Genomic DNA, 27,506 nt, shown 5'->3' with positions numbered 1-27,506 from the left:
AAAAAAAAAAAAAAGAGGCAGCGGGTTCAATATTACAAATCTTTATTAAAATAAATCTCTGTATGAAATAAATATCAAATATATTAAATAGAGCGGATTCTACTCAGAATATCAGGCCCAGCGGGTGTAGGTGAACTTGAGCGTGACCACCACCTGGGAGGAGGCCGAAAGGGCAATCCCTGTGCCCAGGAGAAGGAGGAGCCAGTGCTTGGTCAGGGTGGTGAGCCATGTCTGGGTTAGTCCCTCTGCCTGGGAGAGGAGGCCGGCTGGGAGGTGGTATACCAGTTCCTGGGCTGCGAAGAGAAAGCCACGAGGCAAGGGAGAAGAAGAGCTCAGATGGGCAGTTACGGTAGAGAGAAGGGGCCCATATAGCCAGTCCCTGTGCCCAGGAAAGGGGTGGCTATAGGTTGCAGAAGATTACTTGGCACTTGAAGTTGCCTGGGCCCAGGATGGCTCTGGAAGGACATTGCTTCGAAGGTTCACCCCCCATCTTGTCCTGAGGTTGGGGGCGTCATCAGTGGACCTCACCTGAGGGGTCCCTCATCCTTCTAACACTACTTGGCTCTCCCAAGGTGGGCTCAGGCTATTGCAAATCTTGTAGGGAACTACACGAGGGCCACCTCAAACTTCTGACAGTTCTTGGCCCTCCCAGGCAACACTCATCCTTCTGACACCTCTCAGCCCTCCCAGGGAAGGCTCAGTCTATTCCAAATATTGTAGGAACCACCCAAGGGGCCCCTCATCCTTCTGATGTTTCTTGGCCCTACCAGGGAACACTCATCCTTCTGACACTTCTCGGCCGGCCCAGGAAAGACTCAGTCCATTCCAGGTATTGTAGGAACCACCCAAGGGGCCCCTTATCCTTCTGACACTTCTCGGCCCTCCCAGGGAAGACTCAGTCCATTCCAGGTCTTGTAGGAACCACCCAAGGGGCCCCTTATCCTTCTGACACTTCTCGGCCCTCCCAGGGAACACTTATCCTTCTGATACTTCTCGGCCGGCCCAGGGAAGACTCAGTCCATTCCAGGTATTGTAGGAACCACCCAAGGGGCCCCTCATCCTTCTGACACTTCTCGGCCCTCCCAGGGAAGACTCAGTCCATTCCAGGTCTTGTGGACACGTAGGGAAAGCCACTGGCGCTGATTGTGCGGCAGATAAGAATCGTGGCTGTGTCGTGGTACGCCTCTGGAGATGTCCCCGTCCCACACTCTCCTCTCTAGGCTGTCCAGACTCTGCAGACTGTCCGACATGCTGTCCACGGCCACCCGGCACAGAGGAGGACCTGAGCAGGGGAGGGAAGATTAGAGGGCGGAGACACCAGAAGAACACATGAACAGTGCTCATTGGATGAGAACTCAGAGGGGGAGGGGAGGGAAGATTAGAGGGCGGGGACACCAGGAGAGTGGGGGAGGGGAGGGAAGATTAGAGTGCGGGGACACCAGGAGAGTGGAGGGAAGATTAGAGGGCGGGGACACCAGGAGAGTGGAGGGAAGATTAGAGGGCGGGGACACCAGGAGAGTGGAGGGAAGATTAGAGGGCGGGGACACCAGGAGAGTGGAGGGAAGATTAGAGGGCGGGGACACCAGGAGAGTGGGGGAGGGAAGATTAGAAGGCGGGGACACCAGGAGAGTGGGGGAGGGGAGGGAAGATTAGAGTGCGGGGACACCAGGAGAGTGGAGGGAAGATTAGAGGGTGGGGACACCAGGAGAGTGGAGGGAAGACACCAGGAGAGTGGGGGGAGGGGAGATTAGAAGGCGGGGACACCAGGAGAGTGGGGGAGGGGAGGGAAGATTAGAGTGCGGGGACACCAGGAGAGTGGAGGGAAGACACCAGGAGAGTGGGGGAGGGGAGATTAGAAGACTGAGCAGGTCAAAGGAGATGAGTGGGTGGAGACAGCAGAGAGGAACACATGAACATCACTCACAACACGGGAAGAACACGCAGCTCCCAGACTGAAGGTATGTCTTGCGAGTCGGTTGCTGCAAGAGACACACGATGGCGTTGTCAGCCTGAGCGAAGACTGGGAGAGCCAGAGCGGCCTGGACCACATCCGGAGACAACATGGACTCCCGAGACCGCAGCACATCCCGCACACTCTCAAAGTCACGTCTGAGCTGGAGAGTCCCCTGCAAACTGAGAGACACACCGAGATCACATGACATACAAAGACAAGGGGGCGGAGCGAGAGACACACCGAGATCACATGACACAGAGACAAGAGGGCGGAGCGAGAGATACACCAAGATCACATGACACAGAGACAAGAGGTCGGAGCGAGAGACACACTGAGATCACATGACACAGACAAGGGGGCGGAGCGAGAGACACACCGAGATCACATGACATACAGAGACGAGGGGGCGGAGCGAGAGACACACCGAGATCACATGACATACAGAGACGAGGGGGCGGAGCAAGACACACCGAGATCACATGACATTCAGAGAAAAGGGGGCGGAGCGAGAGACACACCGAGATCACATGACATACAGAGACAAGGGGGCGGAGCGACAGACACACCGAGATCACATGACATACAGAGACAAGGGGGCGGAGCGACAGACACACCGAGATCACATGACATACAGAGACGGGGGGCGGAGCGACAGACACACCGAGATCACATGACATACAGAGACAAGGGGGCGGAGCAACAGACACACCGAGATCACATGACATACAGAGACAAGGGGCGGAGCGAGAGACACACCAAGATCACATGACATACAGAGACAAGGGGGTGGAGCAACAGACACACCGAGATCACATGACATACCGAGACAGGGGGACGGAGCGAGAGACACACCAAGATCACATGACATACAGAGACAAGGGGGTGGAGCGACAAACACACCAAGATCACATGACATACAGAGACAGGGGGCGGAGCGAGAGACACACCAAGATCACATGACACACAGAGACAAGGGGGCGGAGCGAGAGACACCGAGATCACATGACATACAGAGACAAGGGGGCGGAGCGAGAGACACCGAGATCACACGACATACAGAGACAAGGGGGCGGAGCAAGAGACACACCGAGATCACATGACATAGAGACAAGGGGGCGGAGCAACAGACACACAGATCACATGACATACAGAGACAAGGGGGCGGAGCACCAGACACAGAGATCACATGACAGACAAGGGGGCGGAGCAACAGACACAGAGATCACATGACATACAGAGACAAGGGGGCGGAGCGACAGACACACCGAGATCACATGACATACAGAGACAAGGGGGCGGAGCAACAGACACACCGAGATCACATGACATACAGAGACAAGGGGGCGGAGCGAGACACACAGAGATCACATGACATACAGAGACCACTTCAGTCTAAACTGCCAATTACAGGAGGACATTGGGAAAAGAAAAATAATCTGTAGGCCTGCTTAGGATAGCCCCTCCTACTCCCAGCATGCTTCAGTTTTACAGCAAAGCAGGATGAAGAACATGATCATAAACACAGGGAGGGGGCGTGAACCTGTGTCTTCCACTTCAAGCAAAGGTCAATAGCTGTCAGGACGGCCAATGGCAGCTCCACGAAGGGATGGGCAGCAGAACCAATAAAACACTAAGAGGTCCAAGAAAACAGAAGGGAGGAAAGCCTGCAGCTCAAAGAGCCCTCTGAAGGACCTTCTGCCCGAAGCTGGCGTCAGAGGAGTCCTGAAAGTCCACCTGATGAAAACTGGAGAACATGTGAACAGAAGACCAGAGGGCAACCGTGTAAATCTAGCGTGACCCTGACAGAAAAGGAGGAGCCTGAGAGGGTTAGGCCATAACCTTGGATGATGGTCTTTCTGGACCAGCTAGAGATGGTGGAGCCAAAAGCTGGAGCACCCTGACGAGGACCATAGTGACACCATTCCTTCTAATAGCCTTCAACCAATCAGCCAGAAGACAAGATGAAGAGCTGGACCTGCTAGTGACAACAGTGTCCTGAAGTGCTCCTCCTACCAGGTGCGGCTTCCATTGGAACGATGATGAAGTGCAAGACCTGCTAGTGACAACAGTGTCGTCCTGAAGTGCTCCTCCTACCAGGTGCGGCTTCCATTGGAACGATGATGAAGTGCAAGACCTGCTAGTGACAACAGTGTCCTGAAGTGCTCCTCCTACCAGGTGCGGCTTCCATTGGAATGATGATGAAGAGCAAGACCTGCTAGTGACAACAGTGTCCTGAAGTGCTCCTCCTACCAGGTGCGGCTTCCATTGGAATGATGAATGCAAGACCTGCTAGTGACAACAGTGTTCTGGAGAGCTCCTCCTACCAGGTGCGGCTTCCATTGGAATGATGATGAAGAGCAAGACCTGCTAGTGACAACAGTGTCCTGAAGTGCTCTTCCTACCAGGTGCGGCTTCCATTGGAATCATGATGAAGAGCAAGACCTGCTAGTGACAACAGTGTCCTGAAGTGCTCCCCCTACCAGGTGCGGCTTCCATTGGAATGATGAATGCAAGACCTGCTAGTGACAACAGTGTCCTGAAGTGCTCCTCCTACCAGGTGCGGCTTCCATTGGAATGATGATGAATGCAAGACCTGCTAGTGACAACAGTGTCCTGAAGTGCTCTTCCTACCAGGTGCGGCTTCCATTGGAATGATGATGAAGTGCAAGACCTGCTAGTGACAACAGTGTCCTAGAGTGCTCCTCCTACCAGGTGCGGCTTCCATTGGAACGATGATGAAGTGCAAGACCTGCTAGTGACAACAGTGTCCTGAAGTGCTCCTCCTACCAGGTGCGGCTTCCATTGGAACGATGATGAAGTGCAAGACCTGCTAGTGACAACAGTGTCCTGAAGTGCTCCTCCTACCAGGTGCGGCTTCCATTGGAACGATGATGAAGTGCAAGACCTGCTAGTGACAACAGTGTCCTGAAGTGCTCCTCCTACCAGGTGCGGCTTCCATTGGAACGATGATGAAGTGCAAGACCTGCTAGTGACAACAGTGTCCTGAAGTGCTCCTCCTACCAGGTGCGGCTTCCATTGGAACGATGATGAAGTGCAAGACCTGCTAGTGACAACAGTGTCGTCCTGAAGTGCTCCTCCTACCAGGTGCGGCTTCCATTGGAACAATGATGAAGTGCAAGACCTGCTAGTGACAACAGTGTCCTGAAGTGCTCCTCCTACCAGGTGCGGCTTCCATTGGAATGATGATGAAGTGCAAGACCTGCTAGTGACAACAGTGTCCTGAAGTGCTCTTCCTACCAGGTGCGGCTTCCATTGGAATCATGATGAATGCAAAACCTGCTAGTGACACCAGTGTCCTAGAGAACTCCTCCTACCAGGTGCAGCTTCCATTGGAATGGTGATGAATGCAAGACCTGCTAGTGACAACAGTGTCCTGGAGTGCTCCTCCTACCAGGTGTGGCTTCCACTGGAATCATGATGAAGAGCTGGACCTGCTAGTGACAGCAGTGTTCTGGAGTGCTCCTCCTACCAGGTGCATCTTCCATTGGAATGATGATGAATGCAAGACCTGCTAGTGACAACAGTGTTCTAGAGAACTCCTCCTACCACATGCAGCTTCCATTGGAATGATGATGATGCAGGACCCTGCTAGATCCACAGAGGGGGCATACCACTTTTTAACAAAGTCTTCTTCAAATGGGTACAAGGCTTTTAAGCCCTTGAGTGAGGCAATCTCCTTAGAGGAAGACATTCCCGGTGGGAAAACCATGGTGGTCCTAAGAGCTCTGAAGGACCCCAGACTGGGAACTGCACTGGTAGAAGCTATATCCTTTGGCTTTAGCGGTGGGTACAATGTCAGTAAGAGCTGAAGCCGCCTCTTTGGGAGTAATAAATGAATTCGACTCCTCAGAGGCAAGTTCATCCAGTATGGACCAGAGAGACTCAGAATCAGATGGTCCCAGCAGCTGGTGTCTCAAAGGCTACTACGGCTGCAAGCAGATCTGAAAGGGAAGGATGTGGGAGTGGGCTTGTGGCCTCTGTAGTCAGTCAGGAAATCATGGATTTTGGCCCATAAAGTCATGCAAGACTGAAGTCTCCTTGAAAAGGACAGAGAAGGTGGTCCCACCCTACAGAGGAGAGTCTGAGGATGGAACAGACTCTCGGGTCAGAGGAAAGATTCCAGTGGTAGATGTCGGCTCCACCAGCAAGCCCCATGGAGCTCCTGCTAGAATGTGAGCTGAAGGCACCCAGTACAGCAGGACTGTCCTCTCCCCTCCCCCGTGTCTACAATCAGAGGCATTATGACCGCCTGGTGGTAAGACAACGTATAGGTTCAGCACAGGAGGCAAGGCCTTGGGAACTCATGAAACCCTGAAGGCTGTTGGCAAGTGGGAGTTGGACGGCCATTGATGAACAAAGTCATTGTAAGTGGGTGGCAGGAATGGATCGGAGGCTCTTTGGAAGCAAGAACAGCAGCAGGGAGGTGCTTCCTCGACAGTTTACGGCAGGACAGAGCACAGACAACGCCAGCACACACGTCCTTGGCATTACAGTAGAAGTCCAGGCTTGCCCTGACTAAGCCTACACCTACACCCCACCCCCCTTCCAAGTCCTATTCTAATGAAGCTGTGAAAGGAAGAGGCGCATACATACCTATTCTCGGTGCTCCAGTCACATGATCAGCTCCCAGTGCCCACTTCATGGGAGAGGAAGGACAGCCGACAACAAATGCCCCATAGTAAGCCTACAGTGTGGGTGACGTCATCACGCAGACATTGCAGCCGTTGTTGGCATTCTCTCCCCTGAAGCCGGCTGCTGGAGATCACATGATTGGACCTGAGTACCCTCAGAATGGGTAAGTACACACATCTTCCTTTCACGGGGCAATTAGAATAGGTGTTATATGAGGGGTGAGAGCAAGTTGAGGCTTAGCCTGGACTTCCATTGTAACCCCTTGGGAAGAGGCGCCCAGGGACCTACACACGTGGTCAGCCTGACCAACCTCCTCAATGACCAAGTCTTTGGTGACCAAGAACGAGCAGAGGCAATACCAGGGTTGTGTGAATGCCAGGAGTCTGTACATCGCCCCACATAGAGCCCAGAGGTCACTGCCAGGCCGTTCCCACAGCTCCCAGCCCCCGGGGGTCCAGTTATGGTACTCAAATGCCAGGAGTCTGTACATCGCCCCACATAGAGCCCAGAGGTCACTGCCAGGCCGTTCCCACAGTTCCCAGCCCCCCGGGGGTCCAGTTATGGTACTCCAATGCCAGGAGTCTGTACATCGCCCCACATAGAGCCCAGAGGTCACTGCCAGGCCGTTCCCACAGTTCCCAGCCCCCGGGGTCCAGTTATGGTACTCCAATGCCACGAGTCTGTACATCGCCCCACATAGAGCCCAGAGGTCACTGCCAGGCCGTTCCCACAGCTCCCAGCCCCCGGGGTCCAGTTATGGTACTCCAATGCCACGAGTCTGTACATCGCCCCACATAGAGCCCAGAGGTCACTGCCAGGCCGTTCCCACAGCTCCCAGCCCCCGGGGGTCCAGTTATGGTACTCAAATGCCAGGAGTCTGTACATCGCCCCACATAGAGCCCAGAGGTCACTGCCAGGCCGTTCCCACAGTTCCCAGCCCCCCGGGGGTCCAGTTATGGTACTCCAATGCCAGGAGTCTGTACATCGCCCCACATAGAGCCCAGAGGTCACTGCCAGGCCGTTCCCACAGCTCCCAGCCCCCGGGGGTCCAGTTATGGTACTCCAATGCCACGAGTCTGTACATCGCCCCACATAGAGCCCAGAAGTCACTGCCAGGGCCATTCCCACAGCTCCCAGCCCCCGGGGTCCAGTTATGGTACTCCAATGCCAGGAGTCTGTACATCGCCCCACATAGAGCCCAGAAGTCACTGCCAGGGCCATTCCCACAGCTCCCAGCCCCCGGGGTCCAGTTATGGTACTCCAATGCCAGGAGTCTGTACATCGCCCCACATAGAGCCCAGAGGTCACTGCCAGGCCGTTCCCACAGTTCCCAGCCCCCGGGGTCCAGTTATGGTACTCCAATGCCAGGAGTCTGTACATCGCCCCACGTAGAGCCCAGAGGTCACTGCCAGGCCGTTCCCACAGCTCCCAGCCCCCGGGGGTCCAGTTATAGTACTCGAATGCCAGGAGTCTGTACATCGCCCCACATAGAGCCCAGAGGTCACTGCCAGGCCGTTCCCACAGCTCCCAGCCCCCGGGGGTCCAGTTATGGTACAATGGGGTCCAAAGCCAGGCTGCAGAAGAAGACACTCGAGAGGCAAAGCTCTAGGAGTCACAGAGGCAAGTCGATGAAAGAAAAAAATAAAGAATACCAAAGAAGGTTCTAGAAAACAAAAGCTTCACCACAGCAGAGATGTAGAATTGATGTCCATCCTCCTAGGACACTAGTAACTGGGGCATGCTGGGAGTGGGAGGGGCTATTGTTTGTTTGCCAGTGCCCATTATTCTTGTAGGCCTGAAGGTTGCAGACTCCATGCGCCCTTCTAGTTGCCCATTTAAAAGTCTCTGGTACAGATTGTCCCTAACTTCATGCCTGGTCCCCCCCAGTCCGTATCTCACCTGAACTTGATCTTCTCCCGCAGGATATGTCCCATCCAGGCTTCCATAAACACGCCAACAGCCACGCACAGTGCCGCCACCTGGTCCTCCAAACATAGCGAGACCACCCCGTCCAGGACCGGGACCAGCACCGCGCTGACTGCAGCCTGGGCGTACTCACTGGCTGCCAGATCTGGGCCTGGGCGGAGACAGATTTCAGTGTATCATATGACAGGAGGAGGAGTTTCCAACATTACACCCCAAGGCTCCGCCCCTTACCTGTCACCAGCTTCCCTCTCCAGTGCCGCCCTGCTGGCATCAAGTGCTGGAAGAGGCCCTGGGCCTTCCGGGAACACACAGAGCCCAGAACATGCGGCAAAGAGACCACCAGCCCCTGCAGGGAGGAGACGACAGGTTACCTCTGGAGGCGGGGACTCTCTCACGGGGGAGGGAAAGTTCAGAAAGCAAGGCAGGGATTTTGAATTCCTATCACCCGACGTCCGGGACATGAAGCTCCGGGCGCTGGGCAAGAAGTTACATTTTTACATTTAGCCCTGCTGCGGGCAACCAGTAGGGGGTTAGAGCCGCCCTCCCGTGGGCTGTCCCCAGCGACTAGCCAGCGATTCTTCCGGCTGATAAAGGTGGCAGTGATGGACAGATCAGTACCTTCTCCCACAGCGGAGATCAGCCGGCTCCCCATTGTCCTACTCCTCCCCAACCCCGAGGTGAAGCCTGCTATGAGGCTCGCAGCGATTGGGCGGAACTCGAGGAGGGGGTGTGGCCAGCCCCGAAGTTAATCACTCCTTGCCACAGGTGTGCTATTGTGAGAGAAGGCTGCAGGACTGGAACATGAGCTGTGTAGCTGCTGGAGAGAGAAGAATCAGGACTGGAACATGTGCTGTGTAGCTGCTGGAGAGAGAAGGATCAGGACTGGAACATGAGCTGTGTAGCTGCTGGAGAGAGAAGAATCAGGACTGGAACATGTGCTGTGTAGCTGCTGGAGAGAGAAGAATCAGGACTGGAACATGTGCTGTGTAGCTGCTGGAGAGAGAAGGATCAGGACTGGAACATGTGCTGTGTAGCTGCTGGAGAGAGAAGGCTGCAGGTCTGGGACATGTGCTGTGTAGCTGCTGGAGAGAGTGGAGAGAGAAGGCTGCAGGACTGGGACATGTGCTGTGTAGCTGCTTCTGAGTGGAGAGAGAAGGCTGCAGGACTGGAACATGTGCTGTGTAGCTGCTGGAGAGAGAAGGATCAGGACTGGAACATGTGCTGTGTAGCTGCTGGAGAGAGAAGGCTGCAGGACTGGAACATGTGCTGTGTAGCTGCTGGAGAGAGTGGGGAGAGAAGGCTGCAGGACTGGGACATGTGCTGTGTAGCTGCTTCTGAGTGGAGAGAGAAGGCTGCAGGACTGAAACGTGCCGTGTAGCTGCTGGAGAGAGAAGGCTGCAGGACTGGGACATGTGCTGTGTAGCTGCTTCTGAGTGGAGAGAGAAGGATCAGGAAGCACATGCAATGCTTTCATTGCCAGAAGAGCATGAGTGGACCCTTACACTGCCAGCATATGAGATCCCAGTTAGTAGTGCATGATTAACCCTTGCACTGCACACACCCCCCAGCAGAAGGGTGTACAGGGAGGAGGAACTCCGACTCACCTCCACCACATCCCGGCTCCTCTTCATCTTCAACCCTGAGCTTTGGGAGAAAGGAAACCAATCCGCATTCTCTGCTCCCACCACCAGAGAGCGACACTCCGCCTTTATCACCTGCAGAGAGAGCGGCACAATCCCAGAAACAGCAGGAGAGATATTAGAAGTCGGGAGTACAGAATCCAGGAGTGCGAATAGATCACCGATCACTGAATCCACATCTCTGCCTCCCCCCCTCCACTCCACATCTCTGCCTCCCCCCCTCCACTCCACATCTCTGCCTCCCCCCCTCCACTCCACATCTCTGCCTCCCCTCCCCTCCACTCCACATCTCTGCCTCCCCTCCCCTCCACTCCACATCTCTGCCTCCCCTCCCCTCCACTCCACTCCACATCTCTGCCCCCCTCCCCTCCACATCTCTGCCTCCCCTCCCCTCCACATCTCTGCCTCCCCTCCCCTCCACATCTCTGCCTCCCCTCCCCTCCACATCTCTGCCTCCCCTCCCCTCCACATCTCTGCCTCCCCTCCCCTCCCTTCCACATCTCTGCCTCCCCTCCACATCTCTGCCTCCCCTCCCCTCCCCTCCACATCTCTGCCTCCCCCCTCCACTCCACATCTCTGCCTCCCCCCTCCACTCCACATCTCTGCCTCCCCCCTCCACTCCACATCTCTGCCTCCCCCCTCCACTCCACATCTCTGCCTCCCCCCTCCACTCCACATCTCTGCCTCCCCCCTCCACTCCACATCTCTGCCTCCCCCCTCCCCTCCACATCTCTGCCTCCCCCACCCCTCCACATCTCTGCCTCCCCCACCCCTCCACATCTCTGCCTCCCCCACTCCACATCTCTGCCTCCCCACTCCCCCCCCCCCCCCACTCCACACCTCTGCCCCATCAAGGAGGGCTGGAGAGGACTGAGATCTGCTCTGATCTAGGGCATGGGGGGAGGGGAGCAAAGCTGTTTTAATACATTAAGTATGGATATGAAAGTGTCTATGAACTTGTCTAGCAGCCGTGATCAGTGACTGCCCTCTGACCCTAGGTCACATGACCTACTCCAGGCTGGGGTGCTGATATCCACAAAGGGCGGGGCAACCTGGACATGGAACTCTGCGTACGATGGTCTACACAAAGGTACATGGGACTACTGGGACTAGCACTAATTCTTAGGTTTTTTTACAGTTTTAATAATAAAATATAAAGTACAGTAAAATCTCATAAAATATAATAAAATAAAATCTATATTACAATCTAAAAATATAACAAAATATAATATAATATGAAATCTAAAATAAAAAAAAGAATTAAATGAAATATAATATAAAAAAATAGAATATAAAATAAAATCTAAGAATATTAAAAGTAGTTAATGAGCTGATCTGTAAATGAATGAACGGCTTGGCGAGGAGCTCCTTACCGGCAGGTCACCGTGTGTGATGAGCACCAGCTGACCGAGTGACCCGGAGGACATGAAGATCTGGGCGTGGCTTCGTAACCACATGTCACACAGGTGGAGGGTGAGAGTGCAGCGGCTCAGCACCCCCTGCTGGTGGATGACTGCACACAGCTCAGACCATGGAGGAGAGAAGAGGTGCTCGCCCAGATTCCGGGGTTCCTGGGAAGGCGATTGGTGGCTGGAGTTCGGTGTAACCAGTAAAGCAGATAGGTGTTGGCACAAAGTCACCAAAATCCTGCAGGTTCTGCTGTGATTCCCAGAGACCAGATCTCCACTACCCGACGTGGAGGCTGAACACTTATCTGTTAGGGCGGAGCTTAGCGCCTGGCACACTGCTGTACAGAGGAGAGAGAAGAGGTGTGTGGGTGGGGGTTGTACCGATCTCCAACTGCCTGTAACGTCAGTCTTCTCGTCTGTTCTCTTTAAGTATGAACACAAAAACTGGGGAGAGACTAACAACCACACCACTGGCCCACGGGGCGTGGAGGGATCAGGTGACAATGACATTCATACTCATATGTGGGGGTTGTAGGACTCTTCCTCGTGGAGGGATCAGGTGACAATGACATTCACACTCATATGTGGGGGTTGTAGGATTCTTCCTCGTGGAGGGGTCAGGTGACAATGACATTCACACTCATATGTGGGGGTTGTAGGACTCTTCCTCGTGGAGGGATCAGGTGACAATGACATTCATACTCATATGTGGGGGTTGTAGGACTCTTCCTCGTGGAGGGGTCAGGTGACAATGACATTCACACTCATATGTGGGGGTTGTAGGACTCTTCCTCGTGGAGGGATCAGGTGACAATGACATTCACACTCATATGTGGGGGTTGTAGGACTCTTCCTCGTGGAGGGATCAGGTGACAATGACATTCACACTCATATGTGGGGGTTGTAGGACTCTTCCTCGTGGAGGGATCAGGTGACAATGACATTCACACTCATATGTGGGGGTTGTAGGACTCTTCCTCGTGGAGGGATCAGGTGACAATGACATTCACACTCATATGTGGGGGTTGTAGGACTCTTCCTCGTGGAGGGATCAGGTGACAATGACATTCATACTCATATGTGGGGGTTGTAGGACTCTTCCTCGTGGAGGGATCAGGTGACAATGACATTCACACTCATATGTGGGGGTTGTAGGACTCTTCCTCGTGGAGGGGTCAGGTGACAATGACATTCACACTCATATGTGGGGGTTGTAGGACTCTTCCTCGTGGAGGGATCAGGTGACAATGACATTCACACTCATATGTGGGGGTTGTAGGACTCTTCCTCGTGGAGGGATCAGGTGACAATGACATTCACACTCATATGTGGGGGTTGTAGGACTCTTCCTCGTGGAGGGATCAGGTGACAATGACATTCATACTCATATGTGGGGGTTGTAGGACTCTTCCTCGTGGAGGGATCAGGTGACAATGACATTCACACTCATATGTGGGGGTTGTAGGACTCTTCCTCGTGGAGGGATCAGGTCACAGTGACATTCATACTCATATGTGGGGGTTGTAGGACTCTTCCTCGTGGAGGGATCAGGTGACAATGACATTCACACTCATATGTGGGGGTTGTAGGACTCTTCCTCGTGGAGGGGTCAGGTGACAATGACATTCACACTCATGTGGGGGTTGTAGGACTCTTCCTCGTGGAGGGATCAGGTGACAATGACATTCACACTCATATGTGGGGGTTGTAGGACTCTTCCTCGTGGAGGGGTCAGGTGACAATGACATTCACACTCATATGTGGGGGTTGTAGGACTCTTCCTCGTGGAGGGATCAGGTGACAATGACATTCATACTCATATGTGGGGGTTGTAGGACTCTTCCTCGTGGAGGGATCAGGTGACAATGACATTCATACTCATATGTGGGGGTTGTAGGACTCTTCCTCGTGGAGGGATCAGGTCACAGTGACATTCATACTCATATGTGGGGGTTGTAGGACTCTTCCTCGTGGAGGGATCAGGTCACAGTGACATTCATACTCATATGTGGGGGTTGTAGGACTCTTCCTCGTGGAGGGATCAGGTCACAGTGACATTCATACTCATATGTGGGGGTTGTAGGACTCTTCCTCGTGGAGGGATCAGGTGACAATGATATTCACACTCATATGTGGGGGTTGTAGGACTCTTCCTCGTGGAGGGGTCAGGTGACAATGACATTCACACTCATATGTGGGGGTTGTAGGACTCTTCCTCGTGGAGGGATCAGGTGACAATGACATTCACACTCATATGTGGGGTTTGTAGGATTCTTCCTCATGGAGGGATCAGGTAACAATGACACAAAGTGCCACCTGAAGGACCCAAAGCTGGCACCAGACGAGGCCTAAATATCTGGCTAATAAAACTTAATATACAGAAAAACATAAGACCGGGTGGTGGCCTTCCAATGGACGACCTTCACTTACTGTTGTCCCAGGCGATGAGACTCCGGACACCAAGAAGGTTCTGACAGAGGCTGCGGCCCAGCGAGACACAAGACTCCGGGAGATCCTCTGAGAGAAGACATTAGAGATCAGACCGCCGGAAATACACAGACCCCCCCGATATATCCAAATCCATCAACACATCCCCAACCCCTCCTCATCCATGGAGACCCCAACAATATCACCAACTCCTCCCCATCCATGGAGAATCCAACAATATCCCCAACCCCTCCCCATCCATGGAGACCCCAACAATATCACCAACTCCTCCCCATCCATGGAGAATCCAACAATATCCCCAACTCCTACTCATCCATGGAGACCCCGACAATATCCCCAACTCCTCCTCATCCATGGAGAATCCAACAATATCACCAACCCCTCCTCATCCATGGAGAATCCGACAATATCCCCATCTCCTCCCCATCCATGGAGAATCCAACAATATCCCCCAACTCCTCCTCATCCATGGAGAATCCGACAATATCCCCATCTCCTCCCCATCCATGGAGAATCCGACAATATCCCCATCTCCTCCCCATCCATGGAGACCCCGACAATATCACCAAGTTCTCGGCATCCATGGAGAATCCAACAATATCCCCAACTCCTCCCCATCCATGGAGAATCCGACAATATCCCCAACTCCTCCCCATCCATGGAGACCCCGACAATATCCCCAACTCCTCCCCATCCATGGAGACCCCGACAATATCCCCAACTCCTCCCCATCCATGGAGAATCCAACAATATCCCCAACTCCTCCCCATCCATGGAGAACCCGACAATATCCCCAACTCCTCCCCATCCATGGAGACCCCGACAATATCCCCAACTCCTCCCCATCCATGGAGACCCCGACAATATCCCCAACTCCTCCTCATCCATGGAGAATCCAACAATATCACCAACCCCTCCTCATCCATGGAGACCCCGACAATATCACCAAGTTCTCGGCATCCATGGAGAATCCAACAATATCCCCAACTCCTCCCCATCCATGGAGAATCCGACAATATCCCCAACTCCTCCCCATCCATGGAGACCCCGACAATATCCCCAACTCCTCCCCATCCATGGAGAATCCGACAATATCCCCAACTCCTCCCCATCCATGGAGACCCAGACAATGTCAACAACTCCTCCCCATCCATGGAGAATCCGACAATATCCCCAACTCCTCCCCATCCATGGAGACCCCGACAATATCCCCAACTCCTCCCCATCCATGGAGAACCCGACAATATCCCCAACTCCTCCCCATCCATGGAGACCCCGACAATATCCCCAACTCCTCCCCATCCATGGAGAATCCGACAATATCCCCAACTCCTCCCCATCCATGGAGACCCAGACAATATCAACAACTCCTCCCCATCCATGGAGAATCCGACAATACCCCCAACTCCTCCCCATCCATGGAGAACCCGACAATATCCTCAACTCCTCCCCATCCATGGAGAATCCAACAATATCCCCATCTCCTCCCCATCCATGGAGACCCCGACAATATCAACAACTCCTCCCCATCCATGGAGAATCCGACAATATCCCCAACTCCTCCCCATCCATGGAGAATCCAACAATATCCCCATCTCCTCCCCATCCATGGAGAATCCGACAATATCCCCATCTCCTCCCCATCCATGGAGAATCCGACAATATCCCCATCTCCTCCCCATCCATGGAGACCCCGACAATATCCCCAACTCCTACTCATCCATGGAGAATCCGACAATATCCCCAACTTCTCCCCATCCATGAAGAATCCGACAATGCCCCCAACTCCTCCCCATCCATGGAGACCCCGACAATATCCCCATCTCCTCCCCATCCATGGAGAATCCGACAATATCCCCAACTCCTCCCCATCCATGGAGACCCCGACAATATCCCCAACTCCTCCCCATCCATGGAGAATCCAACAATATCCCCATCTCCTCCCCATCCATGGAGAATCCGACAATATCCCCAACTCCTCCTCATCCATGGAGAATCCAACAATATCCCCATCTCCTCCCCATCCATGGAGAATCCGACAATATCCCCAACTCCTACTCATCCATGGAGAATCCGACAATATCCCCAACTTCTCCTCATCCATGGAGAATCCGACAATATCCCCAACTTCTCCCCATCCATGAAGAATCCGACAATATCCCCATCTCCTCCCCATCCATGGAGACCCCGACAATATCCCCATCTCCTCCCCATCCATGGAGAATCCGACAATATCCCCAACTCCTCCTCATCCATGGAGAATCCAACAATATCCCCATCTCCTCCCCATCCATGGAGAATCCGACAATATCCCCATCTCCTCCCCATCCATGGAGACCCCGACAATATCCCCAACTCCTACTCATCCATGGAGAATCCGACAATATCCCCAACTTCTCCCCATCCATGAAGAATCCGACAATACCCCCAACTCCTCCCCATCCATGGAGACCCCGACAATATCCCCATCTCCTCCCCATCCATGGAGAATCCGACAATATCCCCAACTCCTCCCCATCCATGGAGACCCCGACAATATCCCCAACTCCTCCCCATCCATGGAGAATCCGACAATATCCCCATCTCCTCCCCATCCATGGAGAATCCGACAATATCCCCAACTCCTCCTCATCCATGGAGAATCCGACAATAACCCCAACTCCTCCCCATCCATGGAGACCCCGACAATATCCCCAACTCCTCCCCATCCATGGAGAACCCGACAATATCCCCAACTCCTCCCCATCCATGGAGACCCCGACAATATCCCCAACTCCTCCCCATCCATGGAGAATCCGACAATATCCCCAACTCCTCCCCATCCATGGAGACCCAGACAATATCAACAACTCCTCCCCATCCATGGAGAATCCGACAATACCCCCAACTCCTCCCCATCCATGGAGAACCCGACAATATCCCCAACTCCTCCCCATCCATGGAGAATCCAACAATATCCCCATCTCCTCCCCATCCATGGAGACCCCGACAATATCAACAACTCCTCCCCATCCATGGAGAATCCGACAATATCCCCAACTCCTCCCCATCCATGGAGAATCCAACAATATCCCCATCTCCTCCCCATCCATGGAGAATCCGACAATATCCCCATCTCCTCCCCATCCATGGAGACCCCGACAATATCCCCATCTCCTCCCCATCCATGGAGACCCCGACAATATCCCCAACTCCTACTCATCCATGGAGAATCCGACAATATCCCCAACTTCTCCCCATCCATGAAGAATCCGACAATGCCCCCAACTCCTCCCCATCCATGGAGACCCCGACAATATCCCCATCTCCTCCCCATCCATGGAGAATCCGACAATATCCGCAACTCCTCCCCATCCATGGAGACCCCGACAATATCCCCAACTCCTCCCCATCCATGGAGAATCCAACAATATACCCATCTCCTCCCCATCCATGGAGAATCCGACAATATCCCCAACTCCTCCTCATCCATGGAGAATCCAACAATATCCCCATCTCCTCCCCATCCATGGAGAATCCGACAATATCCCCAACTCCTACTCATCCATGGAGAATCCGACAATATCCCCAACTTCTCCTCATCCATGGAGAATCCGACAATATCCCCAACTTCTCCCCATCCATGAAGAATCCGACAATATCCCCATCTCCTCCCCATCCATGGAGACCCCGACAATATCCCCAACTCCTACTCATCCATGGAGAATCCGACAATATCCCCAACTTCTCCCCATCCATGAAGAATCCGACAATATCCCCATCTCCTCCCCATCCATGGAGACCCCGACAATATCCCCATCTCCTCCCCATCCATGGAGAATCCGACAATATCCCCAACTCCTCCTCATCCATGGAGAATCCAACAATATCCCCATCTCCTCCCCATCCATGGAGAATCCGACAATATCCCCATCTCCTCCCCATCCATGGAGACCCCGACAATATCCCCAACTCCTACTCATCCATGGAGAATCCGACAATATCCCCAACTTCTCCCCATCCATGAAGAATCCGACAATACCCCCAACTCCTCCCCATCCATGGAGACCCCGACAATATCCCCATCTCCTCCCCATCCATGGAGAATCCGACAATATCCCCAACTCCTCCCCATCCATGGAGACCCCGACAATATCCCCAACTCCTCCCCATCCATGGAGAATCCGACAATATCCCCATCTCCTCCCCATCCATGGAGAATCCGACAATATCCCCAACTCCTCCTCATCCATGGAGAATCCGACAATAACCCCAACTCCTCCCCATCCATTGAGAATCCGACAATATCCCCAACTCCTCCCCATCCATGGAGACCCTGACAATATCCCCAACTCCTCCCCATCCATGGAGAATCCAACAATATCCCCCAACTCCTCCTCATCCATGGAGAATCCGACAATATCCCCATCTCCTCCCCATCCATGGAGAATCCGACAATATCCCCAACTCCTCCCCATCCATGGAGAATCCAACAATATCCCCAACTCCTCCCCATCCATGGAGAATCCAACAATACCCCCAACTCCTCCCCATCCATGGAGAATCCAACAATATCCCCAACTCCTCCCCATCCATGGAGAATCCAACAATATCCCCATCTCCTCCCCATCCATGGAGAATCCGACAATATCCCCAACTCCTCCCCATCCATTGAGAATCCAACAATATCCCCAACTCCTCCCCATCCATGGAGAATCCGACAATATCCCCATCTCCTCCCCATCCATGGAGAATCCAACAATATCCCCAACTCCTCCTCATCCATTGAGAATCCAACAATATCCCCATCTCCTCCCCATCCATGGAGAATCCGACAATATCCCCAACTGCTCCCCATCCATGGAGAATCCAACAATATCCCCAACTCCTCCCCATCCATGGAGAATCCAACAATACCCCCAACTCCTCCCCATCCATGGAGAATCCAACAATATCCCCAACTCCTCCCCATCCATGGAGAATCCAACAATATCCCCATCTCCTCCCCATCCATGGAGAATCCGACAATATCCCCAACTCCTCCCCATCCATTGAGAATCCAACAATATCCCCAACTCCTCCCCATCCATGGAGAATCCGACAATATCCCCAACTCCTCCCCATCCATGGAGAATCCGACAATATCCCCAACTCCTCCTCATCCATTGAGAATCCAACAATATCCCCAACTCCTCCCCATCCATGGAGAATCCGACAATATCCCCAACTCCTCCCCATCCATTGAGAATCCAACAATATCCCCAACTCCTCCTCATCCATTGAGAATCCAACAATAACCCCAACTCCTCCCCATCCATTGAGAATCCGACAATATCCCCAACTCCTCCTCATCCATGGAGAATCCGACAATATCCCCAACTCCTCCCCATCCATGGAGAATCCGACAATATCCCCAACTCCTCCCCATCCATGGAGAATCTGACAATCTGAAAATATCAGCAAACCCCCCCTCCCCCCCCCCCTTTCCATGGATAATCCAGCAATGTTCTCAACTCTCGTCAACTCCTACCTCCATCATTAGTAATGTCCAGACAAACCCACCCACCATTAGAAATGACCAAACAGATCCGCTCACCTCCACCATTAGTATTGACCATATAGAACCACCCACCTCCATCATTAGTAATGACCAGACAGATCCGCCCACCTCCACCATTAGTATTGACCATATAGAACCACCCACCTCCATCATTAGTAATGACCAGACAGATCCGCCCACCTCCACCATTAGTATTGACCATATAGAACCACCCACCTCCATCATTAGTAATGACCAGACAGATCCGCCCACCTCCACCATTAGTATTGACCATATAGAACCACCCACCTCCATCATTAGTAATGACCAGACAGATCCGCCCACCTCCACCATTAGTATTGACCATATAGAACCACCCACCTCCATCATTAGTAATGACCAGACAGATCCGCCCACCTCCACCATTAGTATTGACCATATAGAACCACCCACCTCCATCATTAGTAATGACCAGACAAACCCGCCAAACTCCATCATTCGTAATGAGCCGATAGACCCACCTACCTCCATCATTAGTAGTCACCAGACAGACCTGTCCACCTCAAACATTAGTAATGACCAGACAAACCCACCCACCTCCACCATTAGTAATACCCAACCAGACCCACCCACCTTCTCCCTTAGTAATGACCAGACAAACCCACCCACCTCCACCATTAGTAATACCCAACCAGACCCACCCACCTTCTCCCTTAGTAATGACCAGACAAACCCACCCACCTCCACCATTAGTAATGACCAGACAAACTCCATCATTCGTAATGAGCCGATAGACCCACCCACCTCCACCATTAGTAATGACCAGACAAACTCCATCATTCGTAATGAGCCGATAGACCCACCCACCTCCATCATTAGTAATGACCAGACAAACTCCATCATTCGTAATGAGCTGATAGACCCACCTACCTCCATCATTAGTAGTCACCAGACAGACCTGTCCACCTCCAATATTAGTAATGACCAGACAAACCCACCCACCTCCACCATTAGTAATACCCAACCAGACCCACCCACCCACCTTCTCCATTAGTAATGACCAGATAGACCCGCCCACTTCCCCCAGTAGTAATGACCAGACAGACTGTACATATATGACCCTTGTTTCATTCATTGCATACCTGACATGAATGTATCCCGCAGTACGTGGACAGCGGATGCACACAACCCCTCAGGAAGTGACAGCAGAGCTGGTAGTGCCCTCGGTCCCCTCATCCCCAGACAGACAGCATGGAAGACATGGGAACAGAGGGCTGGCCACAGGCAGGCACAGTACTGACTATACATAGCAGGTTGTGAGGTACTCGGGACTTGATTCCACATCTTCAGATCCAAGCTCACCAGGATCTGTAGAACCGGGGTCACCTGACTCCTGTCCTCCTGGACAAGAACCCCAAAACTGCTGGTTGATCTCTGGCCTGGGACCACCTGGCTCTTCTTCTGCAGACTATTGGATGGACTAAGAACAGGATCTGTAGCTTGGTTCATGTGGGACTCTATCTCTCTCCTGTCCTCCTGGACAAGGACCCCCAGACTGTTGAGTGACCTCTGACCTGGGACTACCTGACTCCTGTGCTCTTGGACAAGGACTCCCATTCTGCTGGGTGATCTCTGACCTGGGACCCCCTGACTCTTCTTCTGCAGACTATAGGATGTATTAAGATCAGGATCAGCTGCTTGGTTCATATCGGTCTCCATCTCTCTCCTCAACGTGTCTTCCAGACCACACCGAGACCACATCCGACACAACTCCACCGCCATCACTCGGCTTCTCCCTTCTGCCAATATCTCCAATGTCCGGCTCAGACAAAATGGCCGCAGTTCTGCCAATGGTCGTGCTCGCTTGGATAAGTCGTCCACCACCTGGTTGTACAATGTCAGAGACCGGCACAGGTCTGGAGTCACCTCAGCTGGGACTTGTGCCACCCTGCGCAGCACACGGAGGATAAACTGCTCTGTGAGGAGGGTGGCTTTAACCACCATGAGGAGCAGGACACTGGGTATATTCCTGATAGTGTCCTGCATGGAGGGGGAGGGGATGGGGTACAGGCAGGGGTCATCCCGAAGTCTTCTGTGCAGTAACACGCTGTGAGAGGTGACGTCACGCAGCCTCAGGCACATGGCAGACAGGAGGGCCGGTATCGGGGGACTCTGCTGTGACAGCTCACACATGCTATTCATGTAATTCATGAGGTTCATCTGATGGACAACAAACTGGCGGGTCAGGGTCAGAAGATGGCGCTGGCGGGTCAGGAGAACCAGCTGCTGACAACCACCATGTCTGCGTGACAACTCTGTGTACATGCCCTCGAGGAGGGCCTGGGTGGCCCCTGCTGGTGGGGGTAGGGCTGCATCGATGACATCATACTGAGACTCCGCCCTCTGCAACAAAACTGGAGAACATGGAGGAGGTCCAGACCCTGAGAGAAGAAGTGACAACAATGATTTGAGATAAAAGGATGGGACAGCAATGGGAGGAGATTACATGGCAGAGGCGGGACAGAGGGAGGAATCACATGACATGGTGCGTCAGCACAGTGGGCGCAATCAGGAGAGCAAGAGACACAGTGGGGGAGTCACATGATTGTGGGAGGAGCCCAACTGAATGGAACAAGTCAGCACAGAGGCGGTATTTGCATGATAGTAGGAGGAGTCACATGATAGTGGGAGGAGTTCACTGATATAGACCAAGCCAGCTAGGAGTCACATGATAGTGGGAGGAGTCCACTGATATAGAACAAGTCAGCACAGTGGATGCAGTCACATGAAAGGAACAGAAAATGTGACATGGTGGTAGGAGGGGTCGCATGGTGGTAGGAGGGGTCGCATGGTGGTAGGAGGGGTCGCATGGTGGTAGGAAGCGGTCGCATAGCGGTAAGTCACATGGTGGTAGGAGGGGGTTGCATGGTGGTAGAAATCGCATGGCGGTAGGAGGGGTTGCATGGTGGGAGGGGTCGCATGGCGATAGGAGGGGGTTGCATGGCGATAGGAGGGGGTCGCATGGCGATAGGAGGGGGGGGGGTTGCATAGCGGTAGGTGGGGTCGCATGGCGGTAGGAGGGGTTCGCATGGCGGTAGGAGGGGTTCGCATGGCGGTAGGAGGGGTTCGCATGGCGGTAGGAGGGGGTTGCATGGCGGTAGGTGGGGTCGCATGGCGGTAGGAGGGGGGGGGGGTTGCATGGCGGTAGGTGGGGTCGCATGGCGGTGGAAGGGGGTCGCATGGTGATAGGAGGGGGTTGCATGGCGGTAGGTGGGGTCGCATGGCGGTAGGAGGGGGGGGGGGTTGCATGGCGGTAGGTGGGGTCGCATGGCGGTGGGAGGGGGTCGCATGGCGGTGGGAGGGGGTCGCATGGCGGTGGGAGGGGGTCGCATGGCGGTGGGAGGGGGTTGCATGGCGGTAGGTGGGGTCGCATGGCGGTGGGAGGGGGTCGCATGGCGGTGGGAGGGGGTCACATGGCGGTAGGTGGGGTCGCATGGCGGTGGGAGGGGGTCGCATGGCGGTGGGAGGGGGGGTTGCATGGCGGTAGGTGGGGTCGCATGGCGGTGGAAGGGGGTCGCATGGCGATAGGAGAGGGTTGCATGGCGGTAGGTGGGGTCGCATGACGGTAGGAGGGGGGGGGGGGTTGCATGGCGGTAGGTGGGGTCGCATGGCGGTAGGAGGGGTTCGCATGGCGGTGGGAGGGGGTCGCATGGCGGTGGGAGGGGGGGTTGCATGGCGGTAGGTGGGGTCGCATGGCGGTAGGTGGGGGTCGCATGGCGGTGGGAGGGGGTCGCATGGCGGTGGGAGGGGGGGGTTGCATGGCGGTAGGTGGGGTCGCATGGCGGTGGGAGGGGGTCGCATGGCGGTGGGAGGGGGTCGCATGGCGGTAGGTGGGGTCGCATGGCGGTGGGAGGGGGTCGCATGGCGGTGGGAGGGGGTCGCATGGCGGTGGGAGGGGGGGTTGCATGGCGGTGGGAGGGGGGGGTCGCATGGCGGTGAGAGGGGGGGGTCGCATGGCGGTAGGTGGGGGTCGCATGGCGGTGGGAGGGGGTCGCATGGCGGTGGGAGGGGGTCGCATGGCGGTGGGGGGGGGGGGTCGCATGGCGGTGGGGGGGGGGGGGTCGCATGGCGGTAGGAGGGGGGGGTCGCATGGCGGTAGGAGGGGGTCGCATGGCGGTAGGTGGGGGTCGCATGGCGGTAGGAGGGGGTCGCATGGCGGTAGGAGGGGGTCGCATGGCGGTGGGGGGGGGTCGCATGGCGGTAGGAGGGGGATGCATGGCGGTGGGGGGGTCGCATGGCGGTAGGAGGGGGTCGCATGGCGGTGGGGGGGGGGGTCGCATGGCGGTGGGGGGGGGGGTCGCATGGCGGTAGGAGGGGGATGCATGGCGGTGGGGGGGTCGCATGGCGGTAGGAGGGGGTCGCATGGCGGTGGGGGGGGGTCGCATGGCGGTAGGAGGGGGATGCATGGCGGTGGGGGGGTCGCATGGCGGTGGGAGGGGGTCGCATGGCGGTAGGTGGGGGTCGCATGGCGGTAGGTGGGGGTCGCATGGCGGTAGGAGGGATTCGCATGGCGGTAGGTGGGGGTCGCATGGCGGTAGGTGGGGGTCGCATGGCGGTGGGAGGGGGGGGTCGCATGGCGGTGGGAGGGGGGGGTCGCATGGCGGTGGGAGGGGGGGGTCGCATGGCGGTGGGAGGGGGGGGGTCGCATGGCGGTGGGAGGGGGGGGGGTCGCATGGCGGTGGGAGGGGGGGGGTCGCATGGCGGTAGGAGGGGGGGGGGTCGCATGGCGGTAGGTGGGGGTCGCATGGCGGTAGGTGGGGGTCGCATGGCGGTAGGAGGGCTCACACGGCAGAAGGTATGGGACAAGTCAGCACACTGGAAGAAGTCATGTGACAGGGAAAAAAGAAAATGATACTGAAGTGGGAGGAGCCATGCAGTACAATTATAGACTGTCCTTACATTTGATGTCAGCAGGGTGTGACATGTCTATTGGAGGAGAGATAAGAGGGGCGGGGCCTGTGGTGCAGAGCGATCCATCTCATTGTTCATCTGGAAGGACACAAAGCATTCATTGGTTATAATCCATCAAAGTACAAACTCTGTCAGTTGTGTCACACAGACCTGTCCTCATAATATACCCCTGATACGCCCACTGGGGGGAGGGGCATGGAAACACGGGGTACACTGACGACCCCCACAGAGACCAGAGTCCCATTGTCGGGGTAGATCTGCCTGTGTGTGTATGGAGGGTAATGGGAATGGTGGGGGGTACACCGTAGAGGAAGGGTCTCCGTAGAGGAAGGGGTCTCCGTAGAGGAAGGGGTCGCCGTAGAGGAAGGGGTCTCCGTAGAGGAAGGGGTCTCCGTAGAGGAAGGGGTCTCCGTAGAGGAAGGGGTCTCCGTAGAGGAAGGGGTCTCCGTAGAGGAGGGGGTCTCCGTAGAGGAAGGGGTCTCCGTAGAGGAAGGGGTCGCCGTAGAGGAAGGGGTCGCCGTAGAGGAAGGGTCTCCGTAGAGGAAGGGGTCTCCGTAGAGGAAGGGGTCTCCGTAGAGGAAGGGGTCGCCGTAGAGGAAGGGGTCTCCGTAGAGGAAGGGGTCGTCGTAGAGGAAGGGGTCGTCGTAGAGGAAGGGTCGCCGTAGAGGAAGGGGTCGCCGTAGAGGAAGGGGTCGCCGTAGAGGAAGGGGTCTCCGTAGAGGAAGGGGTCTCCGTAGAGGAAGGGTCTCCGTAGAGGAAGGGTCGCCGTAGAGGAAGGGGTCTCCGTAGAGGAAAGATCGCCGTAGAAGAAGGGTCTCCGTAGAGGAAGGGGTCTCCGTAGAGGAAGGGGTCTCCGTAGAGGAAGGGTCGCCGTAGAAGAAGGGTCTCCGTAGAGGAAGGGGTCTCCGTAGAGGAAGGGTCGCCGTAGAGGAAGGGGTCTCCGTAGAGGAAGGGGTCTCCGTAGAGGAAGGGGTCTCCGTAGAGGAAGGGGTCTCCGTAGAGGAGGGATCGCGGTAGAGGAAGGGGTCTCCGTAGAGGAAGGGGTCTCCGTAGAGGAAGGGGTCTCCGTAGAGGAAGGGGTCGCCGTAGAGGAAGGGGTCGCCGTAGAGGAAGGGGTCTCCGTAGAGGAAGGGGTCTCCGTAGAGGAAGGGTCGCCGTAGAGGAAGGGGTCTCCGTAGAGGAAAGATCGCCGTAGAAGAAGGGTCTCCGTAGAGGAAGGGGTCTCCGTAGAGGAAGGGGTCGCCGTAGAAGAAGGGTCTCCGTAGAGGAAGGGTCGCCGTAGAGGAAGGGGTCTCCGTAGAGGAAGGGGTCTCCGTAGAGGAAGGGGTCTCCGTAGAGGAGGGATCGCGGTAGAGGAAGGGGTCTCCGTAGAGGAAGGGGTCTCCGTAGAGGAAGGGGTCTCCGTAGAGGAGGGGTCTCCGTAGAGGAAGGGTCGCCGTAGAGGAAGGGTCGCCGTAGAGGAAGGGTCGCCGTAGAGGAAGGGGTCTCCGTAGAGGAAGGGTCTCCGTAGAGGAAGGGGTCTCCGTAGAGGAAGGGTCTCCGTAGAGGAAGGGGTCTCCGTAGAGGAAGGGGTCTCCGTAGAGGAGGGATCGCGGTAGAGGAAGGGGTCTCCGTAGAGGAAGGGGTCTCCGTAGAGGAAGGGGTCTCCGTAGAGGAAGGGGTCTCCGTAGAGGAAGGGTCTCCGTAGAGGAAGGGGTCGCCGTAGAGGAAGGGGTCTCCGTAGAGGAAGGGTCTCCGTAGAGGAAGGGGTCGCCGTAGAGGAAGGGTCTCCGTAGAGGAGGGGTCGCCGTAGAGGAAGGGTCTCCGTAGAGGAGGGGTCGCGGTAGAAGGGTCGCAAGAGGAGTCGCCGCTGTAGAGGAGGAAACGCCGCAGAAGAAGGGTCGCCGTAGAGGAGGGGTCGCCGTATGGGGGGCCCCAGGGGGTGTGCTGAAGGGATGGGAGCCTTCGGGGGGCCCCAGGGGGTGTGGTGAAGGGATGGGACCCTTGGGGGCCCCAGGGGGTGTGGTGAAGGGATGGGACCCTTCGGGGAGCCCCAAGGGGGTGTGGTGAAGGAATGGGACCCTTTGGGGGGCGCCAGGGGGTGTGAAGGGATGGGACCCTTTGGGGGGTGTGGTGAAGGGATGGGACCCTTGGGGGGCCCCAGGGGGGTGTGGTGAAGGGATGGGGCCCCAGGGGGGTGTGGTGAAGGGATGGGGCCCCAGGGGGGTGTGGTGAAGGGATGGGGCCCCAGGGGGTGTGGTGAAGGGATGGGAGCCTTCGGGGGGCCCCAGGGGGTGTGGTGAAGGGATGGGGCCCTTCGGGGAGCCCCAAGGGGGTGTGAAGGGATGGGACCCTTTGGGGGGTGTGGTGAAGGGATGGGACCCTTGGGGGGCCCCAGGGGGGTGTGGTGAAGGGATGGGGCCCCAGGGGGGTGTGGTGAAGGGATGGGACCCTTTGGGGGGCCCCAGGGGGTGTGGTGAAGGGATGGGACCCTTTGGGGGGTGTGGTGAAGGGATGGGTGCCTTCGGGGGGCCCCAGGGGGTGTGAAGGGATGGGACCCTTTGGGGGGTGTGGTGAAGGGATGGGACCCTTTGGGGGGCCCCAGGGGGTGTGAAGGGACGGGAGCCTTCGGGGGGCCCCAGGGGGTGTGGTGAAGGGACGGGAGCCTTCGGGGAGCCCCAGGGGGTGTGGTGAAGGGATGGGGCCCCTCGGGGGTCTGCAGTCTATGCCGCACACAGCGCCCCCTCCGTCCTGCCGGGTATATCACGTGGGGGGGTCACAGTCGTCTCTCCATGACGGGGAGGGATGCCGGACTGGAAGGGTTAATGTTCGCCCCCTCCCCCCTGTGTCAGGACCCCGCCCCCTTCCCGGGGGTCACATGACTCCCCTCACTACGAGGAGATCGGACACTCACCCCGCTCCGCCCGTCATCTCCGCTCCCAGGACTCCTCAACCGTCTCCACAGCAACCAGGACCGGAAGGGGCGGGGCCGGCGCAAAGCCTGCCGG

At 55.7% G+C, this 27,506-nt stretch overlaps 1 protein-coding gene across 2 annotated transcripts; it reads right to left on the bottom strand.

The window, feature by feature from the left end:
* Positions 1–25: 25 nt before the first annotated feature.
* Positions 26–27,506, bottom strand: CCDC142 (coiled-coil domain containing 142). 2 transcript variants are annotated; one of them, XM_089665760.1, is made up of 10 exons: positions 27,413–27,506; positions 24,508–24,597; positions 20,691–21,989; positions 14,013–14,099; positions 11,547–11,920; positions 10,138–10,248; positions 8,765–8,879; positions 8,507–8,684; positions 1,925–2,133; positions 26–1,282 (listed from the first exon to the last, which is right to left on the bottom strand). In XM_089665760.1, exons 2-10 carry the CDS (start codon positions 24,530–24,532, stop codon positions 1,056–1,058), a joined length of 2,625 nt encoding a protein of 874 aa, XP_089521886.1. In that variant the 5' UTR covers positions 24,533–24,597; positions 27,413–27,506; the 3' UTR covers positions 26–1,055. The 2 variants fall into 2 exon arrangements, with proteins under 2 accessions (XP_089521886.1, XP_089521887.1); XM_089665761.1 differs by lacking the exon at positions 27,413–27,506 and adding an exon at positions 24,670–24,803.

The sequence above is a fragment of the Staurois parvus genome, unplaced genomic scaffold (assembly GCF_062004578.1).
Source record: "Staurois parvus isolate SC_StPar_1 unplaced genomic scaffold, SC_StPar_1.0 ptg002327l, whole genome shotgun sequence".
In the NCBI taxonomy this organism is placed as follows: domain Eukaryota; kingdom Metazoa; phylum Chordata; class Amphibia; order Anura; family Ranidae; genus Staurois; species Staurois parvus.
The sequence above is the reverse complement of the archived record's forward strand: the minus strand, read 5'-3'. Positions and strand labels throughout refer to the sequence as shown.